The following is a 25,829-nucleotide window of genomic DNA, read 5'->3' on the forward strand; positions in this document are numbered from 1 at the left end:
AGTCCATCTTATCAAATCCTCTTTACCTTCTCCCCCTTCACCTACAAAGCTTGAACCAAAGACCTTCATCATGGGAGAACCAGACAATGCAAGAAACAAAATCTTTGATCCTCAGCTTGGATTCAGGCCCCCATACCTCACTACTGTGTGACTTGAGTCAAGTACACACTTTCTTAGAGTTAATCCACTAAGACTCTGGGGTTTCCTTCTTGCCATAATAGAATAGACAGTATATTCTACACTGTCTATCATGGTTGATCTTCATTGTCAACTTGACTGGATTAGATCAGATCCAGTGCATTCAGGGTAGTATGGCTATAGACTTAACTGGATTTAGAATCCAGGATTTAAGAGACACAATTCAAGGTTTATCTGTGCTTCCAGGGAGGTTTAACTGAGGAGTGAAGACCTGAAAGTGGGTAGTACCATCCCATGGCCTGGGAGCTAAGACTGAATAACCAAAATTGGTGAGTACCAGCGTTCATCTCTGCCTTCCTACAGGGGTCAATGGTAAACAGCTGCTGTGATGCACTGCATTCCTCTTATCTGGGACCCAGAATGAACCCTTCATTCATGGAACTGCTTTTGCCAGGAATTTGGTCACACAAGCAAAAAAGTCAACTAATACACTTCCTCATTTCCATGCAAATACACATATTCTTCAGGAGGCAAGAAAATCACTTTTGACTTGAAATAGGACCAATAAATAAGACATTGAAAGAACAATTGATGCTTGACCTGTATTTTTAATGAGAAAAGAGAAGTAAAAAGGAAGGAAAAATTATAGATTTACTTTAATTCAATAAAGTCTTATCATGAGGTATTACAAAATTCTCAGAAGGTTTAAAAAAATCAAGCTACTTTAATGTTAATCTCCATTAAACAGGGGACCATTGATGTGTTAAACCTTGGCTAGAGCTGAAGAGTTGGCTCTGTGATTAAGAGCAGACTGCCCTTCCAGAGGACCTGGGTTCATTTCCCAGCACCCACATTGCAGCTCACAACTGCCTGTAGCTACAACTTCAGGGAGTCTGACACCCTCACACAGAAATAAATGCAGGTAAAATACCAATGCACATAAAATAAAAATAAATAAATAATCATTAAACTATGGCTACTAAAAATGGGTGGAAAGAGACAGTGGGAGAGAAGGAGGAGGGAGGGAGGGAGGAAAGGAGAGGGAGAGAGAGAGAGAGAGAATATGAATTACAGATATGTAGTTTGTACCTTAGAGTGTTTAAAATTTCTCACACAACACAAAACACAATCTCCTGAGAGCTTTGGATGCAGTGAGGTGGAAAAAAGAATCTAGAGCTCTTGTGGAAGTGCCACCGAGTGGGGAGCAGGGTGGGGGGTGGGGACATGGGGGAGTGTCAGATTAACACTTTAACCACATGTTGCTCTTTGCAGTAAAAGGCAATTAGTGGCCAAGGGGTGCCACATAGACTTTAGTAAGAATCATTGGGATGTCTGGAGATTCATTGAGCTGGGAAGCTAATTGCTCCTGGCCAGGCTGCATGGCTCTCGTGTTACTTGAATGTGTCCAGTTCCAGGATCGCAGGCAAACAGGAGCACTTACTGGGAGTGAAAGGAGGGAAGTTCAGGTTGTTGGATTCGCACTTGAGGTTGGAACCTTGGAGAAGCGTAGACAGTTCATCCATTTCCTTCAAGACAAAACCCACAAGATGGAAAAATGTATTGCCATAAAGTTAGCTGGGCAGGAAGTGCTTATAACTAGAAGCCAGAATATCCAGGTCTCCTCCTAGCTGCTTTCAGGATTTTAAACACCCTCTCCAGCTTCGCTTGGCCTCTTTGTCATTCTTAATAAAAATAAGTAGTTTGGATTAAATTGTATCAAAATTATATTACAGTTCTAAATAGATATTGAACATATTTTAATTTTATAAACTTATTCAATCTCCTAATTAAGATGTATAATTTCAAAGGTTGATCTTGGCCTTACAAATTGTGAATATTTTATTGCTGGTGTTACTGCTTCAATGTATTTGAAAAACTGAGGACAAGGTGATATTCTTGGTCTTTTAATTTTCTCTGTCTTATTTCCACTGGGGAACAATAAAAGAATATAATTGAGGTCAAATACATTTTTCTAAAATGAATTAAAAAAATAATGTCTAATCTTGCCAGCAAAAATATCTGAAGTTTTCAAAGAAACCTCCTCAATACTCTACAACAAAACCCACAAAGCCTTCAGTAAGTTATTTTTAATGATTAAATCTTTATGAACTAATGCAGTAAATTTAGCAATCATCACTTTTAATGAGGCCATATTGTGAGTTGAAATTGAGTTTATAAAGAAAAAAGTTAATTTCTTAAGAAAACAAAGAACTTTATCAAAATGAAACAATCAGTTGGTGGTAAATGTAGAATAAGAACGTAGTGTTTTAGGAGCCCAATTTCCCAGATATATACTGGGCACGGAGTAAAAAAATCGTATATGCCAGTATGTCAACCAAACTATATTACTATGGATCAGTGTCAACATCTACATGAAATTTTGACATGTCCACTTCCAATGGATATTTGAGTTTGGAACGATAACTTACAATCCACACACCATCAAACTCCAGAAGTTTGTAAAATTGAGTGAGCTGCTGGGTCCACCACAGAATAGAGGCTGGATTGGAAAAGTCGGGAAAGACTGACTCTCCTGGATAGCCCTGCAGAACAAAGAGGAAGGCCGTGGCAGTGTGTATGATGGTTCTGTTCATCATTGATTATTCGCTGCTATTTCTTTTTACCAGAAATCTCATACTGCTTATTATTTAGAGTCAGACTTGCCTTTCTTCCAGCAAAATCCAAATATGCAGTAAAATGCCTGCAAGGATCCAGAGGAAGAAAAGCTCACTGATTAAATGAAAGTCTGTCATACATCCTTTCCTATCTAAAAATGTGAATTTTCCATATGTAAGGCCAATTAGGAGATACGAGATAAAGTCTTCTGTCTGTGACTAGGAAGCTGCACCCGTGAAACATCAACAACATGGATGCGGTAACAAGACTTGTGCAATGACAACACCAACTGGCATATAAACGTGGATGGGAGACATTTCACAAGGGCCGACTCCTAGGTGAAGAGCTACAATCAATGGTTGCTGAGAGAGGAAGAATCAGTCTTCCCCAATGATGACCCCGAAAACAGATCATCTAATCCCAAGTGGTCAGCCCAAAACACATGTACATAAGAAAAACACTAAATGAACTCAGCAGATTATACTCATAATCTTTATGAATACATATCAATAATAACTAAAGAATGAGAGGCCATGAATTTGAGAAGGAGTTAGGAAGGGCCAGGAAGAAGTTGGAGATTGGAAAAGGAGGTGGTAAATAATATAGCCACATAAAATTTCTCAAAAAATAAAATTTTAAAAATTAAAATAAATTCTGGAAATTCCAAATGTTAAATATTTTAAGATAATAATGATGTATGTTTAATATATTGATAATTTGAGATTATATAAAACATGTTTGGGGCAATTGTTATAAATAATTGTTGATTTCATCATATAAACAATATTTTGTAAATGCTTGAATAAAGTTACTCTTACTCCTATCAAAAGTGTGCAATGTTGTCTCTTTGTCTTTTCCACATCTATTGTCTAGGCATCTTCTACAAACACACAAAGATATATACATAGCCAAATTATTAAAACATCTGGCTTACTAGAATATAAACTGAAGTATAACATTCTTACTGATTTTCTCTATAAATTTATAGTTTGAGAATTTGGAATAATTTTGTACTCACACAATTAATCATTATATTTAGTAAACTGCAAAGAATTCTTTTAAAAATGTGTTCTTTGTCAGGCAGTGGTGGCACATGCCTTTAACTACAGCACTCAGTAGGCAGAGGCAGGCCAATTTCAGTCAGTTTCAGGCTAGCCTGGTCTACAGAGTGAGTTTCAAGACAGCGAGGGACAAAGAAATCCTGTCTTAAAAAAAAACTAATAATCATAATAACAACAATAAATTAACAAAAAAATCTTACAATTCCTTTTTTGAATATGTTGGGTTATTTGGGCTATTGGTTCTTTGTTTTAGTTGATAGACACCAAAGAAGGATGGGGTAATTTTCATATCCCAAGGAATGAGTAGTTTAGCAATAGAATCCCAACAGCAGCGTAAGAGAGGCCAAGCTAACTCCACTGTAACCCAATGTGTTTGCAACATCCCACAACTTTCCTCTACTACTATTATCTCTGCCTAGGCCTTAGAACAAATGGTTCTTCGTATTTGCTGGTCAATCCAAGCAGTCACCCAATTAATTGCCTTAATTATAAAAATTCTTCATTGCAGCCCATCCAAATACCCCACCCTACGGAAATGGCTCATCCAATGGGGATTAGTTTTAGATAACCACAGTTTTTATTTGACTATGGCCTCTGACTTCTACTAATACATGAAAATGGGTCCATCTGGTGTTTTAGAGATTCACGTCTAACAGTAAAAGCAAAGGCTTGGTTTGGAGAAGAACTCTGTACAGCTTCAGAGGAAATTAAGAGCAGTGGAAGGACAAGTAATTAAAGTAAACTAAGTCAGTGAGGAAAAAGAGCTGAATGGAGGACAGGGCATTTACGACACCGAAAAGATAGCTTTGCAAAGTAAACAACTCAGAAGCTGTACTACGACACAGATTTCTGAGATTACGTTGCAGTTTTTATAAATGTCACACAATTCAGTCATCTGGGTTAACTTTATGTATGATTGGAATAAAAGCTTAGCTATGAGAATCATCTGAAAGTACGTAGTCTTTTTTTTTTTTTTTTTTTTTGGTTTTTCGAGACAGGGTTTCTCTGTGTAGCTTTGCGCCTTTCCTGGAACTCACTTGGTAGCGCAGGCTGGCCTCGAACTCACAGAGATCCGCCTGCCTCCGCCTCCCGAGTGCTGGGATTAAAGGCGTGCGCCACCAACGCCCGGCGAAAGTACGTAGTCTTACAAGCACTGTTGTTCTGAAAATCAGCTCTTTGGTCATTTATCCCAGTTTCTGAACCTGACACCACAGAGTCGAGCCTGGGCTTTAACTATGAGTTTTGTGTAAATTAAGAAATATTTTATCATGCCGGGCGGTGGTGGCGCACGCCTTTAATCCCAGCACTCGGGAGGCAGAGGCAGGCGGATCTTTGTGAGTTCGAGGCCAACCTGGTCTACAAAGCCAAAGCGAGTTCCAGGAAAGGCGCGCAAAGCTACACAGAGAAACCCTGTCTCGAAAAACCAAAAAAAAAAAAAAAAAAAAAAAAAAGAAATATTTTATCTGAACCAGATTCCACGTTCATCACAAGCATCTTGCCATGTTACTGAAGTTGAACTTAACATCTCAGGGAAGAGAAATTGAGAGGCAATCAAACTTAACGGAATTTTCTACTAATGACATATTTGTTTTCTATTATCTAAAATATTAGTGAGTTTGGGGCTAGTGTTTTATATCTCTTAGAATTTTAATAACTTTATTATCTTATCTATTAGTTTAAAATAGAGTAAAACTACTAAAGCCACAAAAGTATCAATATTGCAACTTGCCTCCCACTTATTTTCATATAAAAAGCACAACCTTTGCCCAAACTATTATTTATTCTGAATCTCTTGAGAAGTTACCTCCCCAACAGCAAAGCCACTGGAGCTCATGATCCACACTCTGCTCTTGCTTCCATTGTCATAGACCGCATAGTCAGGGTCCTTAAAGATGCCAGGGTTCTAATAAATAAGCAGAGTATAAATGTTATTTTGGTAAGTGTCTTTTGCAACTTGAAAGGAAAACTGAGGCACCACATTGTTTGAACATACCAGAATAATTACATATTTCTGTCCATTGTCATGCAGGTCCTTAGCAAACTCTGCGAGCTGAGGGTAAGCCTGCTCATCAATAGTGAAATCTTTCCTTCCAGCCATGTAGTCTATGTCTGAATATTGCACATCCTGAAAGATAGTTCTGGGCAGTTAGAACCTAGGAAATAATCACCTTGCTGATTAGAAGGTTTTCAATTCAGTTCCTAACCATTATAAGAGAAGCCGTATAGCTTCATAGTCCAGGAACTCTCCAAGCTTGGCTGGCTCCTAGAAATAAATAAGCCCTCTGTGAAAGATGCTTCTGCTCTCAGACTGCAGCAATGTGTCCACATCCTGCTAGAAGTATGTCATGAGGTACCTTGGGGGACTTAAGATAGGAAGCATGTATCTTGTTTATCCTTGTAATTTGAGGATTTGGATGTTGGACATGTAGCAGGTACTCATGAAATGTGTATTTGAATGAACATATGAGGGAACTTAACCACAAACACTTTGGATCTCAAACATCAAGTCAAAATGTAAGTTTGTAAGAGAAGAAAGGGGTCTTTTGATCTATTAAACTGCTAAAGGAATGATTAATAATGTTAAGTGACAAAGAGATATAGACATTTGACAAACCAAACTCTCTTACATGTATTGTTTGTGTGTTTGCATATCAACATGTGAGGACAAGATGCCATTATTAATGTGACTGGAATGTAAAGAGGTTAAAAGTTAAAGGTTAGTGGTTAAAGATGTAAAGTATGACTGCAGCTTCAGTATAGGCACTTGACTCTGGATATTCTTTGTTTTCCAATCTTCCATATACTCCATGATCATATGAAAGTATCACATACGTTCTTCACATGGCTTGAGGCTTGTTGCCCAATGTGGTATCATCTGCTCTGATCTCTAGTAGTTAGTTAGGTCCTAGGTGCCACACATACCCACAGAGGGGGGCACTCCCAATCAGGACAGAAGAGCACATTTGTTCCCATAACACCAACGGAAGCAGGGGGACAGAGCAGAGGGAGCACTACTACAAGTCAAGTGACAAGAACGGTTTGTACAAATCGGCCCTTCTGATGAGTAGTGCCATCCTGGAAAAGGGGAACCATACAGTTCCTCATTCGGAAAACAGTGGTAAATTGAGAGCCAGCCAGGCCTGAGAAAGCCTTTTTAAGCTAATACAGGCATGCAAAGCATTGGCCTGGTTCTTCCTGAAGTTGAGTGTTTTCAGACAGTATACACAGGGAAAGTAAAATTAAATACTACCAATTTCCCCTCAGTACCAAACAACATGCTAGGAATATTTCTCCTAAGAAAACTTGCTCACTGTATCAGCCCTCTTGGATTTTCTGGCATTAGGCCAGTCATTTCCACCCATATAGTTTCCACCAAATGCTAACCACATAGACATATGTCCAAACTGAAGTTCTGAAGCTTTAAGAGTTAGTCCTGAGGAAATTCCACAACTTCATTGACTGTGTGAGGAGCTTATCAGACATTAGACACTTGGAGTTGTCTTTTGATTTACAGGAGAACTTTGAACATCATAAATACTTTGCAACCACAGAGCTCCAGAGTTAATCTGGAAGGAGTTTACAAGGTAGCTGTGAAATTAGCTTACCGTAAATCATTATTATCATCTTCAGCTCTTGCTGACCACATCACCATGTGTTGATTTCACTCATAAAATGACAACTGAGTTTGATGGTGTTCATGCTCAGGGCTATCTGCTTTACATGCATTATGTAAAATATTTCTCACCCCTCTCCAAGGTAGGTGTAAAATTTTTACTTTTTAAAGACAGAAACCACAATATACAACTATTAGTTAACTAATCCACGACTGCATGGAGATGTAAAATGATAAGACTAAAATTCAAGTCCTTTGGTTCTATGAACTATGCCCTTTGCATGGGCATATGAATAATTCAGTATACTAATTCCTGATGCTGTGTGTGCCTCTATTAATCATCCTATTTTTCCATCTTAATTGAATGGAATGCAAAGAAATGAAATCGAATCTTAAACATGATAAGAAAAGCCTCAACTTACATATGGGATCTCAGCATCACGATTTCGATCTACAACCTGTCTCAACCCATTAATGCCACCATAATCCCTGCGGCTGAGCTGGAAACCAAGGCTCCAGTAGGAAGGCAAGAATGGCCGTCCAACAACCTGAGAAGAGAGGAGCAAAAGCACCTGAGCAGTTATAACAAACACAAATGAACATGGCAGCAGCAAGCCCATCTGAATCATTTGTTCCTTTTCATTTTCTATAAAGTCCCCAGGTCTTGTCAGAAACAAAAAGAGTCTCCTGCTGCAAAACTCCAAATATCATGTCTCTCATCATTTAAAATAACTAAATGTGTCCCAAAAGCAGCAGCAGTGGTACAAAATAGGATTTTCAGAATATGTTGGACTAATAATGTCATTTTGTGGCAGTGGTTCACAACCTGTGGGTTGAAACTCCTTTGAGGGTCACATATCAGATAGTCTATATATCAGACATATACATTATAATTCATAATAGCAGCAAAATTGCAGTTATGAAGTAGCAACAATATAATTTCATGGTGGAGGGGTCACCACCACATGAGGAACTAAAGGCTGCAACATTAGCAAGGTTGAGAAACAGAAAAGGAAATGGGCTGGAGATATAGCTCAGTTGGTAGAGTGTTTACCTAGCACGCAAGAAAGTGTTGGTTGAATTCCCAACAGTAAAATAAAAAAAAAAATGGAGGAAGGGGAAAGCAGTCATTGTCCTATTGGGTCGGAAGGTGATGTCTTAATTTCTTTTCTTTTTGCTGTGATAAAATACCTCTAATAAAAGCAACTTAAGGGGACAAGGTTTATTCTGGCCCAAGTTACAGCCCATCATGGCACAGAAGTCAAAGCAGCAGAAGGTTGAAGCAGCTGATCATATTGCATCTGGGGGAGGGGGAAGGAGAGAGGGAGAGAGAGAAAGAGAGCAATGAATACTTCTAACGCTTTCCTTGTTCTCTCCATCCTCCTAAGAAATAGTCTCATCTGCTGTCAAGGTAGGTTTTGATATATAATTAATTTATTCAAGAGAGTTCTCTATGGGCATTCCCATGGGCCCATCTCCTAGATAATCTAGGTTCTGCCACCTTGACCATTAACACTAACCCTCATGGTTGGTGCTTTGTTCTGTTGCTGAGTGGTGCTGAGAATAGAGGCCAGAGTCTCATGTATGGCAGACAAGCGCTCTACCACCGAGCTATAACTCTGGCCCTGAAAAACAGTAATATTTATTCATCCAATCATCTCTTAATGTTTGCAGTGTCATAAGGTCCCTCATAAGCACCGAGAGTACAATGACACAAAGCCAACAGTATTCCTGGCTTCGCAGAGCTTGAATGGTGTAAAGATGACTCATGTAACTGCAGATGGTGGTGTTTGACAATGATGAAAGTGTAATACCTTATGACTCAAGAGTGTGATGGGTGAAAAAATACTGTATGCTTGAAGTATTCAAAATTCTGAGCACCTCAAGCCAATACTCTAAGAAGAACCCTGTCCCGTATCATTCTAAGAGTCCCTGCCCCCTAATCATAAGTTTTCTCCCATTTCATATAATTCCTTCCTTCTTATTTATTTATTTGTTGATTGAATGCACTTTTTGGATTTGTGGCCTTGGGTCCTTGGAATAATTATACCCAGAGGAACAAGAGGAGATAGACAATGGGCATGCCTAGGAAGCAGAATTAAGCTTTCGCTGGCATTTCTCAAGGCTTCCTGTATGGTGCTTACAGTAATGCAAAAAACATCCAGTCAATTCACCAAAGAAAAAAATGAAATACTTGTAAGCTCAGCATTTATATCCATAATATGTACTAATAATTTTAACTTTCTTCTTGTTAACTCAAACAAATAGATGATAAAGTAGCAATAGAGTAGGGAGGGCAGAGCCATACCTCCAGGTACTCCTGAACTACTTGCTCTGGCGTGTTCCCCAGGAAAATGTAAAAGTCAAGAACGCCCCCAGTTGTGCGGTAAGTGATGGCAGGAGCAGGTTGAAGTGTGGCCTCTGGAAGGATTAAAATGAATGATTAGAATCTTTTGAAAATACACCTCTTGGAAGCTTGAATAGCTTTAGTTGTCACAAATTCTGTTTCATTTTCAAGAGAAAATGAATCACATCCATTCACTTTATCTGAATTTTGTTAATTTGAACAAGATACCCATCAATGTGAAATTTTGTCTTGTTTCATATTGCTTATGAGGAAAAAGAGAAAATTTTATTGTTATCTGGCTATATTAGAATAAATTCTATGATATATGAATCGTTTAATCCCAATGAAAAATATTGTGGAAACTTATCAGGTAAGTTTGACATATATATGCACACACACATATATATATGACAGTTATATTTTTAAATCAATAGTGCTTCTTGGCACATACTGATTAGAAAGCTGAAGGGAGATGGGTGTAGAGTGAGGCTGAGACACACTGCACAAACACGGTCTGCTGCCTACAGGCAGACAGAACAACACATGCTCAAGTCTACAGGTATCTTTGGAGTGTGTACATCAATGGATGCTGTTATCCACACAATGTTTGGAGAAGCATCCCATCAGAGGAAGTCCCTGAAGGAGGTTTAGGTCAAGTGTCTCTAAGTCTGAGCTGGATCTCTGAACAGCTAAATGGCTCTCAGGTCCTAGTTTCAGTAGAAGCACTACATGCAACACATGAGGATTATATGAGGTTCTCATGATAAAGGTAATCCTTAAAAATAAAAACATCATATCTAAATCTACTTCTATCCAGAGAAGATTAAAAAAATACTTCCTACCCATAGCATTGCTGTTCAACAGAAAAACTCCCAAAGAAGCCCCACTGGTATCTTCAAGGCACAAGAAGAATGTGTGTGCTCCATAAAGATTAGCCATTCCCTGTCAACAAGAAAGGAAAAACAGAAGTAACAGGATTATGTGCTTAAAATATTTATCCTGAAACACACCTTTAATTCCAGTACTTAGGAAACAGGCAAGAGGATAACTACTTTTAGGTCAGCCCATGATACACAATGAGTTCCATGCCAGCTTGATCAACACAACAAGGCTCTGTCTCTAATAGACAAACAAATAAATAATAAATGTGACTCACAGGACCAAAAATTCATGAATATACTTGCTCAACATTTAATCATGTTATACCAAAATGGCATTATCATAGTAAATGGGGAAACACAATATGGTGCATGTATTCTATAGAATACTATTCAGAAAGGATATACTGCAATAATACAGCCCAAAATGTTACATGAAATGGAAGAAACAGCCAATACTGCTGTCTTTGAAACATGCTGACATGCCATACAAAAACAGTTAACGAGGAACTTTCCATCTACTGACTCCACTGAGAATGGCCCTCGATTGATATTCTACTCACCTTAGTTACTAAAGCGAGAAAGCATCATTTTTGCAAAAGCATTTTCTTCTCGTCTTTTTGTGATAATGGTATGGAATCCAGAACCCCACATACACTTAAATGTAACTTTCTACTGCTAACATACTCAGTCCGTTTCATGGTTTTAATTTTGAGACAGGGTCTTACTTCTAGCCCAGGCTGGTCTTGAACTTACTCTGTAGGCCAGGGTGGCCTTTTAGTTGCAAGCCTCCTGTCTCGGCCTCCCGAATAACTGTGATTATGTGCTTGCACCAAGAGGCCTGGTTGTTTTCTGATATTATCTTATTATCATTAAATTCTATTTTTCCAAGAAAGTTTTTTTTAATTTCTGTATTTCTAATTTAAAAATCTATTAAACTTAAGAACAAGTAGTCCTCAAAACAAATTCATGTAAATTGTGAAAAATAAGACATGGCTGTACTTTTGTCAGCCATTTTTGGGAATGGAGGGTGAGTATTCTCGGCTGTGAGCTATGAACAGGGGTCAGGGTAGGCAGAGCCTCACTTCTGTGGGAAGGGCATCCCTGGTGAAGATGGGCCAGGTGTTCCAGCTCATGTTGTGGAGGTACTGCTGGTGTACGTGTTCCCCCAGCCCATACACATTGGAACTGGGCAGTCGGAAAGACAGCTGCAGGTACTGCTGGTCAAACTGGAGAGGCCCAATGCCTGTGTCCAACCTGGACAATGGGGAGAGAATAAGAGTCACAGAAGCTCTGGCTCTGCAGAAAGCTGTGTCTGCCTCTCCACATGCACTCAGAGATGAGTGACCTCAGATTTCAGCAACAATTTTCCTGCTGCCCCCAGGGTGTTCTCATGGTATCATCAACTCTTTGAATTTAGTAGAGCATCATAGGATGGGACTCCATCATCACAGGTTTATAACTGGAGGAAGAACCAAAGTGCATCTCCAGATATGACTGTGGATGCTAAGTATCGCTAGCCCAGGCCCCTCTGGAAAAGCAGTGAGGTATATGGCCTTATAGCACACAGGTGACTGGGGACTTGCTAGTATCAGGATTTGGGTGCAGATTTTCTTGACATTAGTATTCATATTTCATGCCATGCAATTTGTGGTGTAAGCCCAAATTGGTGTTAGGTAAGATTCAGAGGTAATGATACTTTGGTAACTCAAAACAACAAAATTCCCTAGTCCATAACATATGAGAACCATAAATAAGCATGTGTGGATACTTACTGTAAATGTATATCTGAAACTTAGTAAGCAGTATCATTATAGTTTCATACTCTTTGCTTTACAGTCATAACAGATTGCCATTGTTAATTAGGCACGGTACTAATTTTGCATTTTTCTGAGGATCAAATGCATTTCCATGTCTTACTCATCTTGCTGTATAAGTCAGGATGAGTTACATGGGGACTCTGTATTCAAAGATGGACAAAGAGTGTGGAGCTCACAAGACTCTGTTGTTGCTCTTCCGCATTATTCGGATGCTGAAGGGCTTATTGATGACCTCTACATAGTAGCTCAAAACGGACTCATCGGCAGTCCCATTCATGAGGTTGATGTTTTCATGAGGGACTTCATAGCGCATCTCATTGAAATCAGTGATCTGAGAGAAGAAAATAGAATTCTGAGTAAGACCACTCCCTTGTAGTGCTGTGGATAATGCTGCCTTGGAAGCAGTGGCCCATGGGAATGCCTCCAAACCTTGGCCCTGTAGATTTTGGTTTCTGAAATGAAATCATCCAGACAGTGTGTCCTGTCAAGTCAAGTCAAGATGCCTGCCTGTCTCCTCCAGAGATGCCCTCAGAAAGGGGACCTCTGCACTATCTAAAGAGTTGTGTCCAGCGGTAAACTCCTTACTAACCTTAAAGTGAAAACGATTGGATGTCTGATACTCAGCTGTCAAGAGGGCATCAATGATATCATTTCCAAAAAGAGATGGAGATGCAACTTTTTTCAATTGAGCAGTCAACCCTAAGGTAAATGAACGAGGGCAAGAGACAGTATTAGCTTTCATTTAGCAGCTACCTTGGCTGGACCACAAACAGTGACTTCCTGGGACCATCGGGCAGTGCTCACCTTTGCTTGTATTTGTAAGGACATTGGTGACTTCATAACCCCAGTTCCTAGGGAAGAAGCATCCAGGGACTTTGGTATCTGCCACTGGATTCCAGCAGCATTTATACTGCCATCGGCAAACATCCTATAACAATAGAAAAGGGCCACCATTACATAAAATAAAGAAAGAAAAGTGTTACTTACCTACCAATTTACAACCCATGTTATGACAAGGAAGATTTGAGATAGGTTATAATTAAACTCATCCATGTAGTCATCCTCAATTTATTCATACAGTTATCTAGCCATACAACACACATTCTAGATTTACCAGAGAAGAAAATGGTAACACAGATAAGTAATATTTAGCTTGTGTTTCACTAAACTAACTGTTTAGTTGGAAGTCTAGACAATTAAAATAGTAATGATGGCATGATGAGTTGACTGTTCCAATAGAATATCTCCCAAGGCAAAGGAAACACAGCCAACCATTTCTCCCAGGCTAATAGTCTAGGTGAGGCATTTTAGGTAGGTAAGAGGTAAATCTGTTCTTAAAGCACCAGGGCAAGTTAGACAGAAAGCAATGGACATGGCAAGATCAAGAGATGGGCACACATTAAGCTGTTGCCTTGATTTTAGGGAAGGAATTTGGAAGTAGAAGAAAAATATGAATGGACTCCACCATTTGTTATGTACACAGCTAGAATGTCTGACTCTTGTTAAAAGAATGCATCTGGTCTGGGTTCTTCTATAAAGATTAAGAGGATGTCATACCATTGCTTATTTCCAAATACTACTGACAAGATTTTTAGGTGTCAATAGATGTAATTGGTCTGAAAAGCCAGAATGACTTTTATAACTATAATGTAAATATTTATCGAGAAAATCCTAGCATTTCTAGCCATACAGTCTTTTGAAATATGCACTTATTATCCCAGATTAAACAGTCTCCACCTTGTTTGTTCTTTTCACATAAAAAAAAAACCCTGCAGATTAGAAGAGAAGGACTTTGGGTATCCCAGCTGCCTCTGGGGCAGACACTGAGAACCTCTACCACCTCTGAAACTGAGGTCCATGAAGCCCCAAAGTTCAGTTTCGCTGCAGTAAACTATGTCAAAGTCTACAGGCCTCTATAAAGAAAATCAATATCCAGTTAAACATAATCTTTGTGTGTGCAATCAGTTCTGCCAGTTTCTTTCAGCCCCACTTACCAAAGGTCAAACCCTGGAGACGAGTAATTACCAATAAATCAAACTCTGTGTCCCTTTCATACATTGCTTCCCCATAATAGCTTCCTTTGTTTTCCATCTCATTTCTCACTAACCAAAAAGCCCTCCTAAACTCATGTCTGGACTATGGGTGTTGACTCCCAACCAGTCTCCTTGTTCCCCACTCCTACCCCATAATACCATATAACCCTAAACCGTGTCCCTAACTTATCTCCCAAATAGATTCTGTGCCATTAGATAAAAATAGCTAAAAGAATTTAAGAAGAGACAACCGACAAGGAAATCACCTGGAAATCAGCTAGCTCACCCCTGTGTGATGCCAGCATTGTGGCAACAGAGTTTCTGATAGATGATTAAATTCTATTAACAATGTATACAACTTGTTTCAAAATCAGGAAATCTTATTTATATATAGATATTATTTTACCACACTATTTCCTATGCTTAGATAAAAATTGGACTTTATATAGTTTAATTTTCTAAAAGCTACTGTGGTTGAATTATTGGCTTTAAAAATGATCTCAATACTTTATTGAGATTTCAGAGAGGAAAAAATTATTTTCTTTGTGTGTGCATGAGATGAAAAAGAAGTGAAATATATATATATATATATTTTAAAACTAAATTTATCTTTATTTTCAAAGAATATTACTGTATTATAAGACTTCAAAAAGCTCTACATAAAGAAGAGGAGAATTGAGAAGTAAATTTAAGAAAACTTCTGGTTGCAAAACCAACTTCCAATCTATACTAATAATAAGCAGAAACTTTCCATCTAAAAATAATATTTAACTGGATTAAAACATTAAATAATTTTTAAAAACTAAAGCAATGAGTAGTGGTGCGCTGCAGATAAGAGTGATTTTCCAGATTTATAAGAGCTATTCCAACCCTATTGTAACTACAGCAGTGTGAAAGAACAGAAGAGCCACTTAAAAACGGATAGCAGAAGCCAGTCCACACTTACGAACTATGTTCTTTCGGTGAAGGCACCACAGCTATCCAGAAATAAAAAGCCATATCTCACACTTGACAGTGGCTTCCACAGGCAGTCGTCACTGCAGATTCAGGGTGGGGCCCGGTGGAACTCCACAGGAGTGAGGGGTCAGCGACTCCCAGGGCCTTGAGCAGAGGTTGCAGGCCCAGGATGGGGACCAGATCTGACTGAGGATAATTCCCCCAGCCACACAGACAATTCTATAACCCATACAGGGGCCGGGGAAAGCCACTGGCCTGGGGTTGGGATTAGCTGGGACCCAGGGTAAGGTTTATAGGGTCACATGGAGTTCCACATCTCTCAGAGCAAGCTACAGACCCAGACAGGCGGCCTGAGTGGACATGGACAACTCTTTCGATTGTCAGTAGAAAACCCTGGCCCTAAACACCAGTTTCCCAGAAGAAAACGACAACCATCCTACTACAACTTGGTCCTCTCCTGAACACTGTGAATTCTTTCAATGAAAGAAGAAAGGAGGTTCAAAATTAAGAAAAAAAAGAACTTTCCCTAAAGTTTGTGCAACAACGGGGTTTCTGAACATCATCACTTATGTGAATGCATCTGGCAAAACTACAAAGTGCAAGGGAGTTTATGAATGAATGAAAAACAAAAGCTAAAACAAAGCAGGGGCACCATTTATTTGTTCAGGATGTAACTATAATTAGTATCTCAAATTAAAAAATTAGGAAAAACTTTTTGAGAAATGGTAGCTAGCAAGTTTAAGTTGATCAACAATTAAACAATAAATAATGATAATTTAAATTAAAGGTAATACATATAAAATAATCATTAGTAAGAACATCATTATAATCAAAATAAGCATCAGCTAGAAATACAATGAATTCTATTTGCAATAAAAACTGAAGCTATGACTGGGTAGTAGCGGTGATGTGCACCTTTAATACTCACACTCAGGAAGCAGAGGCAGGTGGATCTCCGTGAGTTCTAGGCCAACCTGGTCTACAGAGTTCCAGGCCAGCCAGAGCTACACAGAGAAACCCTGCCCCAAAAAACAAATCATAAATTTGTTTTTTTATCAAATTAACAAATAATAAATAAAAAATTATAAACAAATAATAAAACAAAACCCCTAAAGCTATGAAATACCCAGAAAGAACTTCACTACGACAAAACTTCACAATAAAACACATATTAAGGACAACATACACACACAAAAATGTATGATTTCCTTTAATCCCAGTACTCAGGAGGCAGAGGCAGACAGATCTCTGGGTTTGATTCTATCCTGGTCTACATAGTGAGATCCATGACAGCCAGAGCTACAGATAAACTCTGTTTTGAAAAACCATAGATAGGTAGGAAGAGAGGGTGGGTGGGTGGATAGATAGATGATAGATAGATAGATAGATAGATAGATAGATAGATAGATAGATAGATAGATAGATATAAAAATAAAAGAGAGGCTGTCTATCTCTTTATAGTAAGAAGATATACTAAGATATCAGTTCTTAAAACCTAAAACTTAACACAGTATTAATTCCTACCTAAATATAACAATACTGGATAGAGACAATAGAATATAGGCTACAGAAATGAAGTCCAAATATACACTACTATTACCACATAAGTCAACAGTAACTACAAAACAAGGTTCAAGTATTTGATATTCTCATGGGCATCATCCAAGAGGGAAATCTGTTCTTTCACACATGTCCATTGGGAGCTGAGTTGCCAGTTACTCAACTTCAGAGGCTCTTGTTACATGGAGTAACAAGTATTTAGTCAACCACACTTGCATGCTGGCCCACTTCTAGAGGAACGGTAGGCTAGTCCACAAACATTTGACCTCTCCAAGGTCATCCCACACCTGGCAGTGGCTCCAGCATTGGTCTCTCCCTTCTTCTCCTTCAGACTTTGGAACGTGTCTGCACCTGCACCTCACTTTCTGGCCTGTTACTTCCTTAGTGCACATGTTAATTTTATTAACATCAGGACAAGAAATTCCAGACCCATAAGACTCGCCCACCATTTCTCCCTTCCTGATTAACATACTCATTTATTTAAAATAAAACCCTGTAGGCTACCAGCAAGGACCCCATGGCTGACCTCTGTCACCACCTGGCCGGGTGCACAGTCTATCCTTTCTGACACAGCGATGTTTGGACACTCGGGAGTAAAGGAACCTGTAAAGAGAGTAGAGACCAAAGTTGGTACTTGTAGTATAATCACAGGTACAAATTCTAGGTCTGTTCACCAATCTAATCACTGGTAGCTGACACCAGTATTTGTGCATGATGTTCACTTCTTTGAATGTTAAATCACTTATTTTTTTAAATTAGTTGGTTGACTTTTTAAGACATATAATCCTCTGACCATACATTCAACCCCTTAAAACATGTAATTCTCTATGTGCTACCTAGTTTTTTATGTCAATTTGACACAGGCTAGAGTCATTTTAGAATGATCTCAATTGAGAAAATGTCCCAAGATAGGTCTGTGAGCAAGTCCATAGTGCATTTTCTCAGTTAGTGGTTGATGTGAGATGGCTCAGCCTATTGTGGGTGGTACCATCCCTGGGCTGGTAGTCCTGGGTTCTATAAGAAAGCAGACTGAGTAAGCCATGAAGAGCAAGTCAGTAAGCAGCACCCCTCCATAGCCTGTGTATTAGCTCCTGCCTCTAGGTTCCTACCCTGCTTGAGTTCCTGCCCTGACTTCCTTCAGTGATGGACTGTTATCTAGAAGTTTAAAACAAAACAGGTTCTTTCCTCCTGAAGTTGCTTTTGGTCACGATCTTTATCACAGCAATAGAAACTAAGACACTGCGGTTCTCCTTAGTTTTTACAAAGTTGGAAAAGCATTAACTACCAATAATTCTAGAACACTTTCATCAAATCCAGAAGAAATCACACAATTACTAGCAGTCTCTTTCTATTCACCTCTTCTTCTGGTTTCAGGAAAATATGCATCTATTTTCTGTCTCCTTATATTTGTCGATTCTGGTTATTTTATATAAACAGAATGTGTCTCTCATGGGCTTTCCAATGTTCTTCCTTGTATTGCTATTTCATTTCCTTTGGTGAGCAAATCATATTCTATTATCCAAACATAATATAATTGGTGAACATTTATGTTGATTCCACCATGTGTGTGACTGTTACACATGATTCTCTTCTGCAGCAGTTTCTGTGTGAAAGTGGTTTTTTGTTTGCTTGTTTGTTTGTTTTGTTTTGTTTTTAGTTCTCTTAGAGGTTACAAGTCTGAAAATGGAACTGCTGAGTCATTCTTTAATACTGTCTACAAACTACGGAAGTGACTGCATCATTATTTTCCTCTTGGGACTATATGAAGACTCCAAGATTCTGTGAACTGAGATCACCACTAGCTACATATTTTTTAATATAGTCAGCTCAATGAAGAATAATCTCATTGATTGCTTGTTTTCTCCAAATAATTAATGATGCTGCATATGCTTTCTAGTCTTAGGGTCATTTGTAGATCTTCTATGGAGTATGGTCTAATTATATTCTTTGTTTATTAAAAATTTGCTTTTCTATTTGTTTATGAACCATGATTTTTGCATTAGTATTATTCTTAGAGAATTTTGTACAATGTATTTTGATCATTTTACCTCCCAGATTCCTCCCATACTACTTTTTCTACTCTTTCTTCACTACCTACCCAACTTTGAGTTTTTTCTTTTTTTTCCCCCTCCCATAAAATCCATTTTTGTTGCCCAGCTACTCTTGGACAAAGGCCTGCCCTACACTGTGGCCAACCTAACAAAGGTATCTCATTAAAGAAAGTTCTCTTAAAAAAAAGAAAAGAGGAGAAAAAAGAAAGAAAGAAAGAAAGAAAGAGAGAGAGAGAGAGAGAGAGGGAGGGAGGGAGGGAGGGAGGGAGGGAGGGAGGGAGGGAGGGAGGGAGGGAGGGAGGGAGGGAGGAAGGAAGGAAGGAAGAAAGAAAAAGAAAAAAAGAGCTCTCCCTTCCATAGCAACAACTACTGAATAGCAACAACTCCTCGGCTAGCAGTGGCATTCTGTGCCCACTCCCCCACTCCATGCTGGGATTTTTGTCTTTGTCTTGCTTGAGTTTACATGAGTCTTGTGCATGCTCTCAGAACACTGTGAGTTCCCATGTGCAACCTCTGTGTTGTGTCCTGAACTGACTGTTTCTTTGAAGTCTCTGGCTCTTTTACAATCTTTCTACCTCCTCTTATGCAAAGTACTCTGAGCTTTTGTGAGAGCAGTGTGATATGTCCATTCCACTTTGGGCTGAGCATTCCACAATCTCTTATCTCTGAACATCCAGTTGAGGGTCTCTGTGTTGCCATCTAGTGCAGGAAGAAGCTTCTCTGATGAAGGTTGAGTAATGCATTGATCCATGGGAATAGCAACAAGTCATTAGGAGTCATATTAATAACTGCATCCACTTAGAAAAAGAACAGTATTAAATGAGTTGTAGTATTTCTTATGTATTCTAGATGTTCAGTAGTATCATATGTGTCATTTGAAAATGTTAATATATTTCCTGTGGCCTATGTTTTTCTCTGCTAGATAATGTCATTTAAAGGCCAATAATTTTCAATTTTTAAAAAAAAATCCAATCTTGCTATTTCCCTCTACCCCTTTTGGTTTCTAAACTTGAGTTTCAGTTATTAAACTGAGGTTTTGAATGTTCTTATATTTGTCTTGTTTGCTAAAAGTTTATAGTTTGAACCCTTCCATTATTGCATGAGTATATCCAGTTGAATTAGCCAATTGATTTTTGGTTTATTTGTTTATGCTTGGGTTGTTTGTCTACTTATTTCTTTGTTTGTTTGTTTTCAACAGATTCTCACTCCGTAGTCCAGGCTGGCCTGGAACTCATTAAGTAGCCCATCTGATCTTGAATTCATGGCAAACTCCTGCCTCTGCCTCCCAATGCTGCAATGCTAACAATGAGTCACCATACTGGGCTTTAACTTTAATTTTATTCCACCCATTTCAGTCATCTGTAAAACAGAATGGAAAAATATTTCTGATATTACTTTAAATGTACACTTTCACTCAAATTTAGCATTATTGTTTTAGTCTTTATCAACTTAATTGAGCCTTCTTCCACTTAACAATAACAGAGTCAGAGGCTTTATGAGCTTTCCAAACCAGGATTTCATCCAGTTCCAGGCAGCAGTTACTGTGAGTATAACAGGGACTCTCCAGTGCCTTTGTTTACTGTTTTAAAAAAGATTCCATATATCTTTCTATTATTTTATGTCTCTCTGGGAGGCAGTTAAACTGGATTAATGATTTATTTAAACATGAAGTCTGAAACATGAAGTCTGAAATCTTGGAAAAATATGGAAATAACATCATAATTGACTTTGCAAAGAATGCAGGCAACAAAAGCAATTAGACAAATGGGACTATACAAAATCAAGTCTTCTGAGTAGTAGAAACCATCAAGGAAGGGATACAGCCACACAGAGAAAGTGGGAATCTATATGCATATGTAAGCCAGATGCCTGATAAGAAGTTAGTTTTCCCCAAAATGACTAACTTGCTTTAAAATTAGATAAAGATACTGATTAGTATTTCTCCAAAGAAAACCTACTGATGGCCAACAGATGTAAAGGATGCTGAACATCACTGGTTGCCAGGGATTTGAAAATCAAAACCATTGTCTCATCATAGCAAAGGTACCATCTCACATAAGTCCATTTGGCTATGACCAAACCAAAGACAAGATGGCTGTAGGTGCGAATGTGAAAAACTTAAATCCTGTGTGCTACTGATAAAGAATTGAAAACAAAACTACCACACGATCCTTTAATACCACTTCTGAATACTTAGAGGTCTATCTAGCTCTTAAACAAATGTTACACTTGCATATTAACTGTAGCACTTTTCACAATGGCCAAGATGTGCAAACATCTTCCATGCCCAGTGAAGGTTGAATGGACAAAGAATGTATCATAAACAGTGAAATATATGCAGTCTTGGGGGAAAGAAAGAAGTCCTGTAACACGCAACAACATTTCTGTTTTCAACTCATGGGTACACAGCTTCAAAAAATATCATAGAAGAGTCAATTGTGTAACAACAGTGAAAAGAGTTAACTGCTCTAGACGAATCAGAGTGTGTTTTAACATGAATGAGTACATGAAATTCAATTTTATACTAAGTAAAAGAAGAGATACCTACACTAGGTAGTAATCTATTTTGTTATTTAAAATGTCACAAGGAAGTAGGAATGGGCTCAAGATATACTCCACAATGACCTTCCAACTCTCTTTGATAATTACAGTTTTTCCTGGAAAGTGATGTCATGTTTACTGTTCAGAGAGGAGTGAAGGGGAGAGAGAACGGAGAGAGAGAGAGAATGGGGAGAGATAACTGAAATTGGGGAGCATCTAGGGGGCAACGTGGAAACCTAGTACTGTGTAACCTTCCTAGAACCTATGAAAGTGACCCTAATTTGGAGGATATGGAGCCTGAGCCAGGCACCTTCTGTAACTAGGCAAGGCCTCCAGTGGTGGGACTGGGACACCAACCCAGGCACAGAACCTTTGATCTATATAACCTGTCCTGCCTGCACAATATACTGGAGCAATGGTGGCTGAGAGCTTGTAGGAGTGGCCAACCAATGACCGGTCTAACTTGAGGCCCAAGCCACAAGAGGGACCCCATGCATGACACTGCCTGTCCCAGAGGCCTAGGATAGAACCAAACATGACTGGAAAAAAGTCAATGAAATAATTTCTAATGATATTCTGCTATACTCATAAATCTGTGCCTAGCCCAGTTGTCATCAGAGAGGCTTCTTCCAGCAGCTGATGGGAGCAGATGCAGAGACCACAGCCAAACATTAGGTGGTGCTGGGGAACCTCCAAAGAAGAAAGAGAGAATGGACTGTAGGAGTGAAAGGGATGGAGGACACCAGGAGATCACAGCCCACAGAATCAAATAAGCAGGGCTCATAGGGGCTCACAGAAATGGAAGCAGCAGTCACGGAGCCTGCGAGGATGTGAGCCAGGCCCTCGGCACACACGCTGCAGTTGCTTAGCTTGAGGTTTTGGTGAGACTCCTAACAGGAGGAGGAGGGGTTCTTTGATTCTTTTACCTGCCCTTGGAACCCTTTTTGTCCTACCAAGTTGCCTTGTCCAGGCTTGACATGGGGGTTTGTGGCTAGTCTCACGGTATCTTGTTATGCTGTGTTCGGCTGATATTAGTGGGAGGCCTGCTCTTTTCTGAAGGGAAATGGAGGAACAGTGAATCTCGGGAAGAGAGGAAGTGGGGGATGCTGAGGGGAGTGGAGGAGACTAAGAGGAGGCTGTGGTCATGATGGGTTGTATGAGAGAAAAATAAATAAATAAAAGGAAAAAGGGAGGGTGAGAGAGAGAGGAGGGAAGACAATGCACAGGCGACCCTGCAGTCAGCACAGCTGGTCTTCATTGTGTATCTAATCTACAGTGGGGAAGCACAGCTCATCTTCACTGTCTAATCTACAGCGGGGAAGCACAGCTCGTCTTCACTGTGTCTAATCTACAGAGGTGAAGCACAGCTCATCTTCACTGTCTAATCTACAGCGGGAATGCACAGCTCATCTTCACTGTGTCTAATCTACAGTGGTGAAGCACAGCTCATCTTCACTGTCTAATCTACAGCAGGGAAGCACAGCTCATCTTCACTGTCTAATCTACAGCAGGGAAGCACAGCTCGTCTTCACTGTGTCTAATCTACAGCGGGAATGCACAGCTCATCTTCACTGTGTGTCTAATCTACAGTGGTGAAGCACAGCTCATCTTCACTATGTCTAATCTACAGCGGGAATGCACAGCTCATCTTCACTGTGTGTCTAATCTACAGTGGTGAAGCACAGCTCATCTTCACTGTGTCTAATCTACAGTGGTGAAGCACAGCTCATCTTCACTGTGTCTAATCTACAGCAGGGAAGCACAGCTCATCTTCACTGTGTCTAATCTACAGCAGGGAAGCACAGCTCATCTTCACTGTGTCTAATCTACAGTGGTGAAGCACAGCTCATCTTCACTGTGTGTCTAATCTACAGCGGGGAAGCACAGCTCATCTTCACTGTGTCTAATCTACAGCAGGGAAGAACTTTCTAAAACAGAATCCCCACATTCAAATTTCAGTAACATAGATCTTTATTTTATGTTATTATTGTTGCTTTGGGGGCAGGGGACATGGGATCTCATATTACAGTGTAGCCTGGAACTCACTACTATGTAACCCATTGTACTAAAAAATGCATGCCACTTTTACCTCAGCTTCCTGAGGAAAACAATTGTTTATATTATATATAGTGTTATATATGTTATTTTACTATTTAAAATATAACATTTGCATTGAGGAGAAGTTACTCTGATGCTTCTCTATGTGTAAATGCCTGCATGAGTGTGTGGGTGGGGAAGAGAGAAAGAGAAAGGGAGGGCAAGTTTCAAAGGCATCTGTGAAGAAATCTCAGCTGTTCAGTCTTGATACAGGTTAGAGGCTAATGTTAATTGGTGCACAAGTCTGGCTTCATTGGCCCTCCACTTCCTCTGAGCTAATGTCCATTTCCATGGTGATGGAGTTGGTACTGCTCCTTCTCATCAAGAGCTTCATTACTTATGAATCTATACTGCAGACTGGGCATCAGGTGAGCCTAATTTTGTATTCTATTGAAACTGCATCAGATGGGCTCAGAGTGCCCAAAATATCATTTACATCCAAAGTTTAGTTGCAGAGAGAGAGAGAGAGAGAGAGAGAGAGAGAGAGAGAGAGAGAGAGAGAGAGAGAGAGAAAGGAAGGAAGGAAGGAAGGAAGGAAGGAAGGAAGGAAGGAAGGAAGGAAGGAAGGAAGGAAGGAAGGAAGGAAGGAAGGAGAGGGGAGGGAGGAAGGAAGGAAGGAAAGTACACTTATCTTGAAGGTTGACTTAAATGAATCATGGAGAAAGATTTTGAATAGCTTGATGTGGGATGATGATGAATGAATAAAATGACATTTCTGGCATCCAGAGAGGACTTCTTTTGCCCATCCTCCAAGTGTGGCACCCACCATCACCCTTACCTGAAGGATTCTCCAGCACAAGAAGCAATAAAAGGATGTCTACTGCCAATACAACTATATTGAAGATGATCAGAAGGATTTCCAATATACTGAGCTTTCTCGCCATCTAGACAGAAACAGAAAATCAGGTTAACATAAACCACAGAGGCTCATCCGCCAGCCAGAGGACACATCATGATCAAATAGTCAACACGTGAAAATGATGATGTGGCTTGGTCATGAAAGTACTTGGTTCAAATCACAAGGCCCTATGTTTGGAACCCCAGTTGGGCATGCTAGGGAGGCAGAGACAGAAAGATCCTGAGTTCTGCTGGCTAGGTAGTTTGGATGAATCTTTGAACTCAGGATTCAATAAGAAAAACTATTTCAAAATATAAAGTGGAGAACAACAGAAAAAGACATCCATTGTTAGTTTTTTTGGCCTCTACATACACATGTTCACATATGCATATACACCTGCACCCGTGTATACACATACACTACACACACACACACACACACACACACACACACAGATACATACACAGAAGTCAATGTGTTTCCAAAATAGACTTGATTATCAGCTTTTCTATTTACATAAACCAGAAAAATTGCTTCAATAAACGTTTGTCTCCCCAGTGCATATATGGAGGTAATATGACACATTACAAGAATCAGTTATCTAGTTCCACCATGCGGGTTACAGGATTGAACTTGAGTCTTTTTAACTGCAAGAGCCAATGTCTGTTAAGCCATCTCCATCCCAGATATCAGTCGTTTTCCAAGGAAAAGCAAATAAAACATAAAGAACGAGAGAGAGAGAGAGAGAGAGAGAGAGAGAGAGAGAGAGAGAGAGAGAGAGAGAGAGAGAGAGCGCAAATGTACTTAGGATGGAGGGATGATCTTTACACTCACCCTATGTAGAAGGAAAGATGATACAACTAGGGAGAAGAGAATCAAGAAAGAACAATTCCAAGTCTCCTTCCGATTCCCATGGCATGGTGCTGAGGTGCACAGTGAATCATTGAACCTATAAGAACCTGATAACGTAAATAAACTTGATCCTGATCCCAGCAGAATGCTTGTGTTGACATTCATGGCACACAAACACATGTATGTTTGGTAGTTTTACCTAAGCCTGGGGTCCATGCTTTGGCCTAAGTGCTAAAATGTTTGCAGTGTTGGAGAATGCGTCAACTAGGAATCAGGGCCGTGAATTGTGTCCCTTGTTTCCTAACAGAGGGGTGGTTTATCTGGTTGGGCCTGTGTCCCTTCATCTACAAAACCCAGTTCAGACTCTGAACCATGTCACACATTTTTGCCCCAATTGTAGCAAGTTCAGCATCACCTTATGGTTCCA

The 25,829-nt window shown here is 39.5% G+C and overlaps 1 protein-coding gene across 1 annotated transcript in view; it reads right to left on the reverse strand.

Moving 5' to 3' along the window:
* Positions 1–24,596, reverse strand: part of LOC102915457 (putative maltase-glucoamylase 2) — an 81,676-nt gene extending 57,080 nt beyond the window's left edge. Inside the window, exons 1-13 of the mRNA XM_076566443.1 lie at positions 24,491–24,596; positions 17,550–17,626; positions 13,278–13,401; positions 13,063–13,172; positions 12,650–12,804; positions 11,739–11,910; positions 10,618–10,717; positions 9,737–9,849; positions 7,851–7,976; positions 5,809–5,940; positions 5,620–5,718; positions 2,568–2,681; positions 1,580–1,664 (exon numbers count right to left, since the gene is read on the reverse strand). Of these exons, the coding sequence (XP_076422558.1) occupies positions 1,580–1,664; positions 2,568–2,681; positions 5,620–5,718; positions 5,809–5,940; positions 7,851–7,976; positions 9,737–9,849; positions 10,618–10,717; positions 11,739–11,910; positions 12,650–12,804; positions 13,063–13,172; positions 13,278–13,401; positions 17,550–17,626; positions 24,491–24,596 (1,513 nt within the window). The remainder of the gene's footprint in view (positions 1–1,579; positions 1,665–2,567; positions 2,682–5,619; positions 5,719–5,808; positions 5,941–7,850; positions 7,977–9,736; positions 9,850–10,617; positions 10,718–11,738; positions 11,911–12,649; positions 12,805–13,062; positions 13,173–13,277; positions 13,402–17,549; positions 17,627–24,490) is intronic.
* Between the last annotated feature and the right edge of the window lie 1,233 nt (positions 24,597–25,829).

The sequence above is a fragment of the Peromyscus maniculatus genome, chromosome 3 (genome assembly GCF_049852395.1).
Source record: "Peromyscus maniculatus bairdii isolate BWxNUB_F1_BW_parent chromosome 3, HU_Pman_BW_mat_3.1, whole genome shotgun sequence".
NCBI classification, from domain to species: Eukaryota; Metazoa; Chordata; class Mammalia; order Rodentia; family Cricetidae; genus Peromyscus; species Peromyscus maniculatus.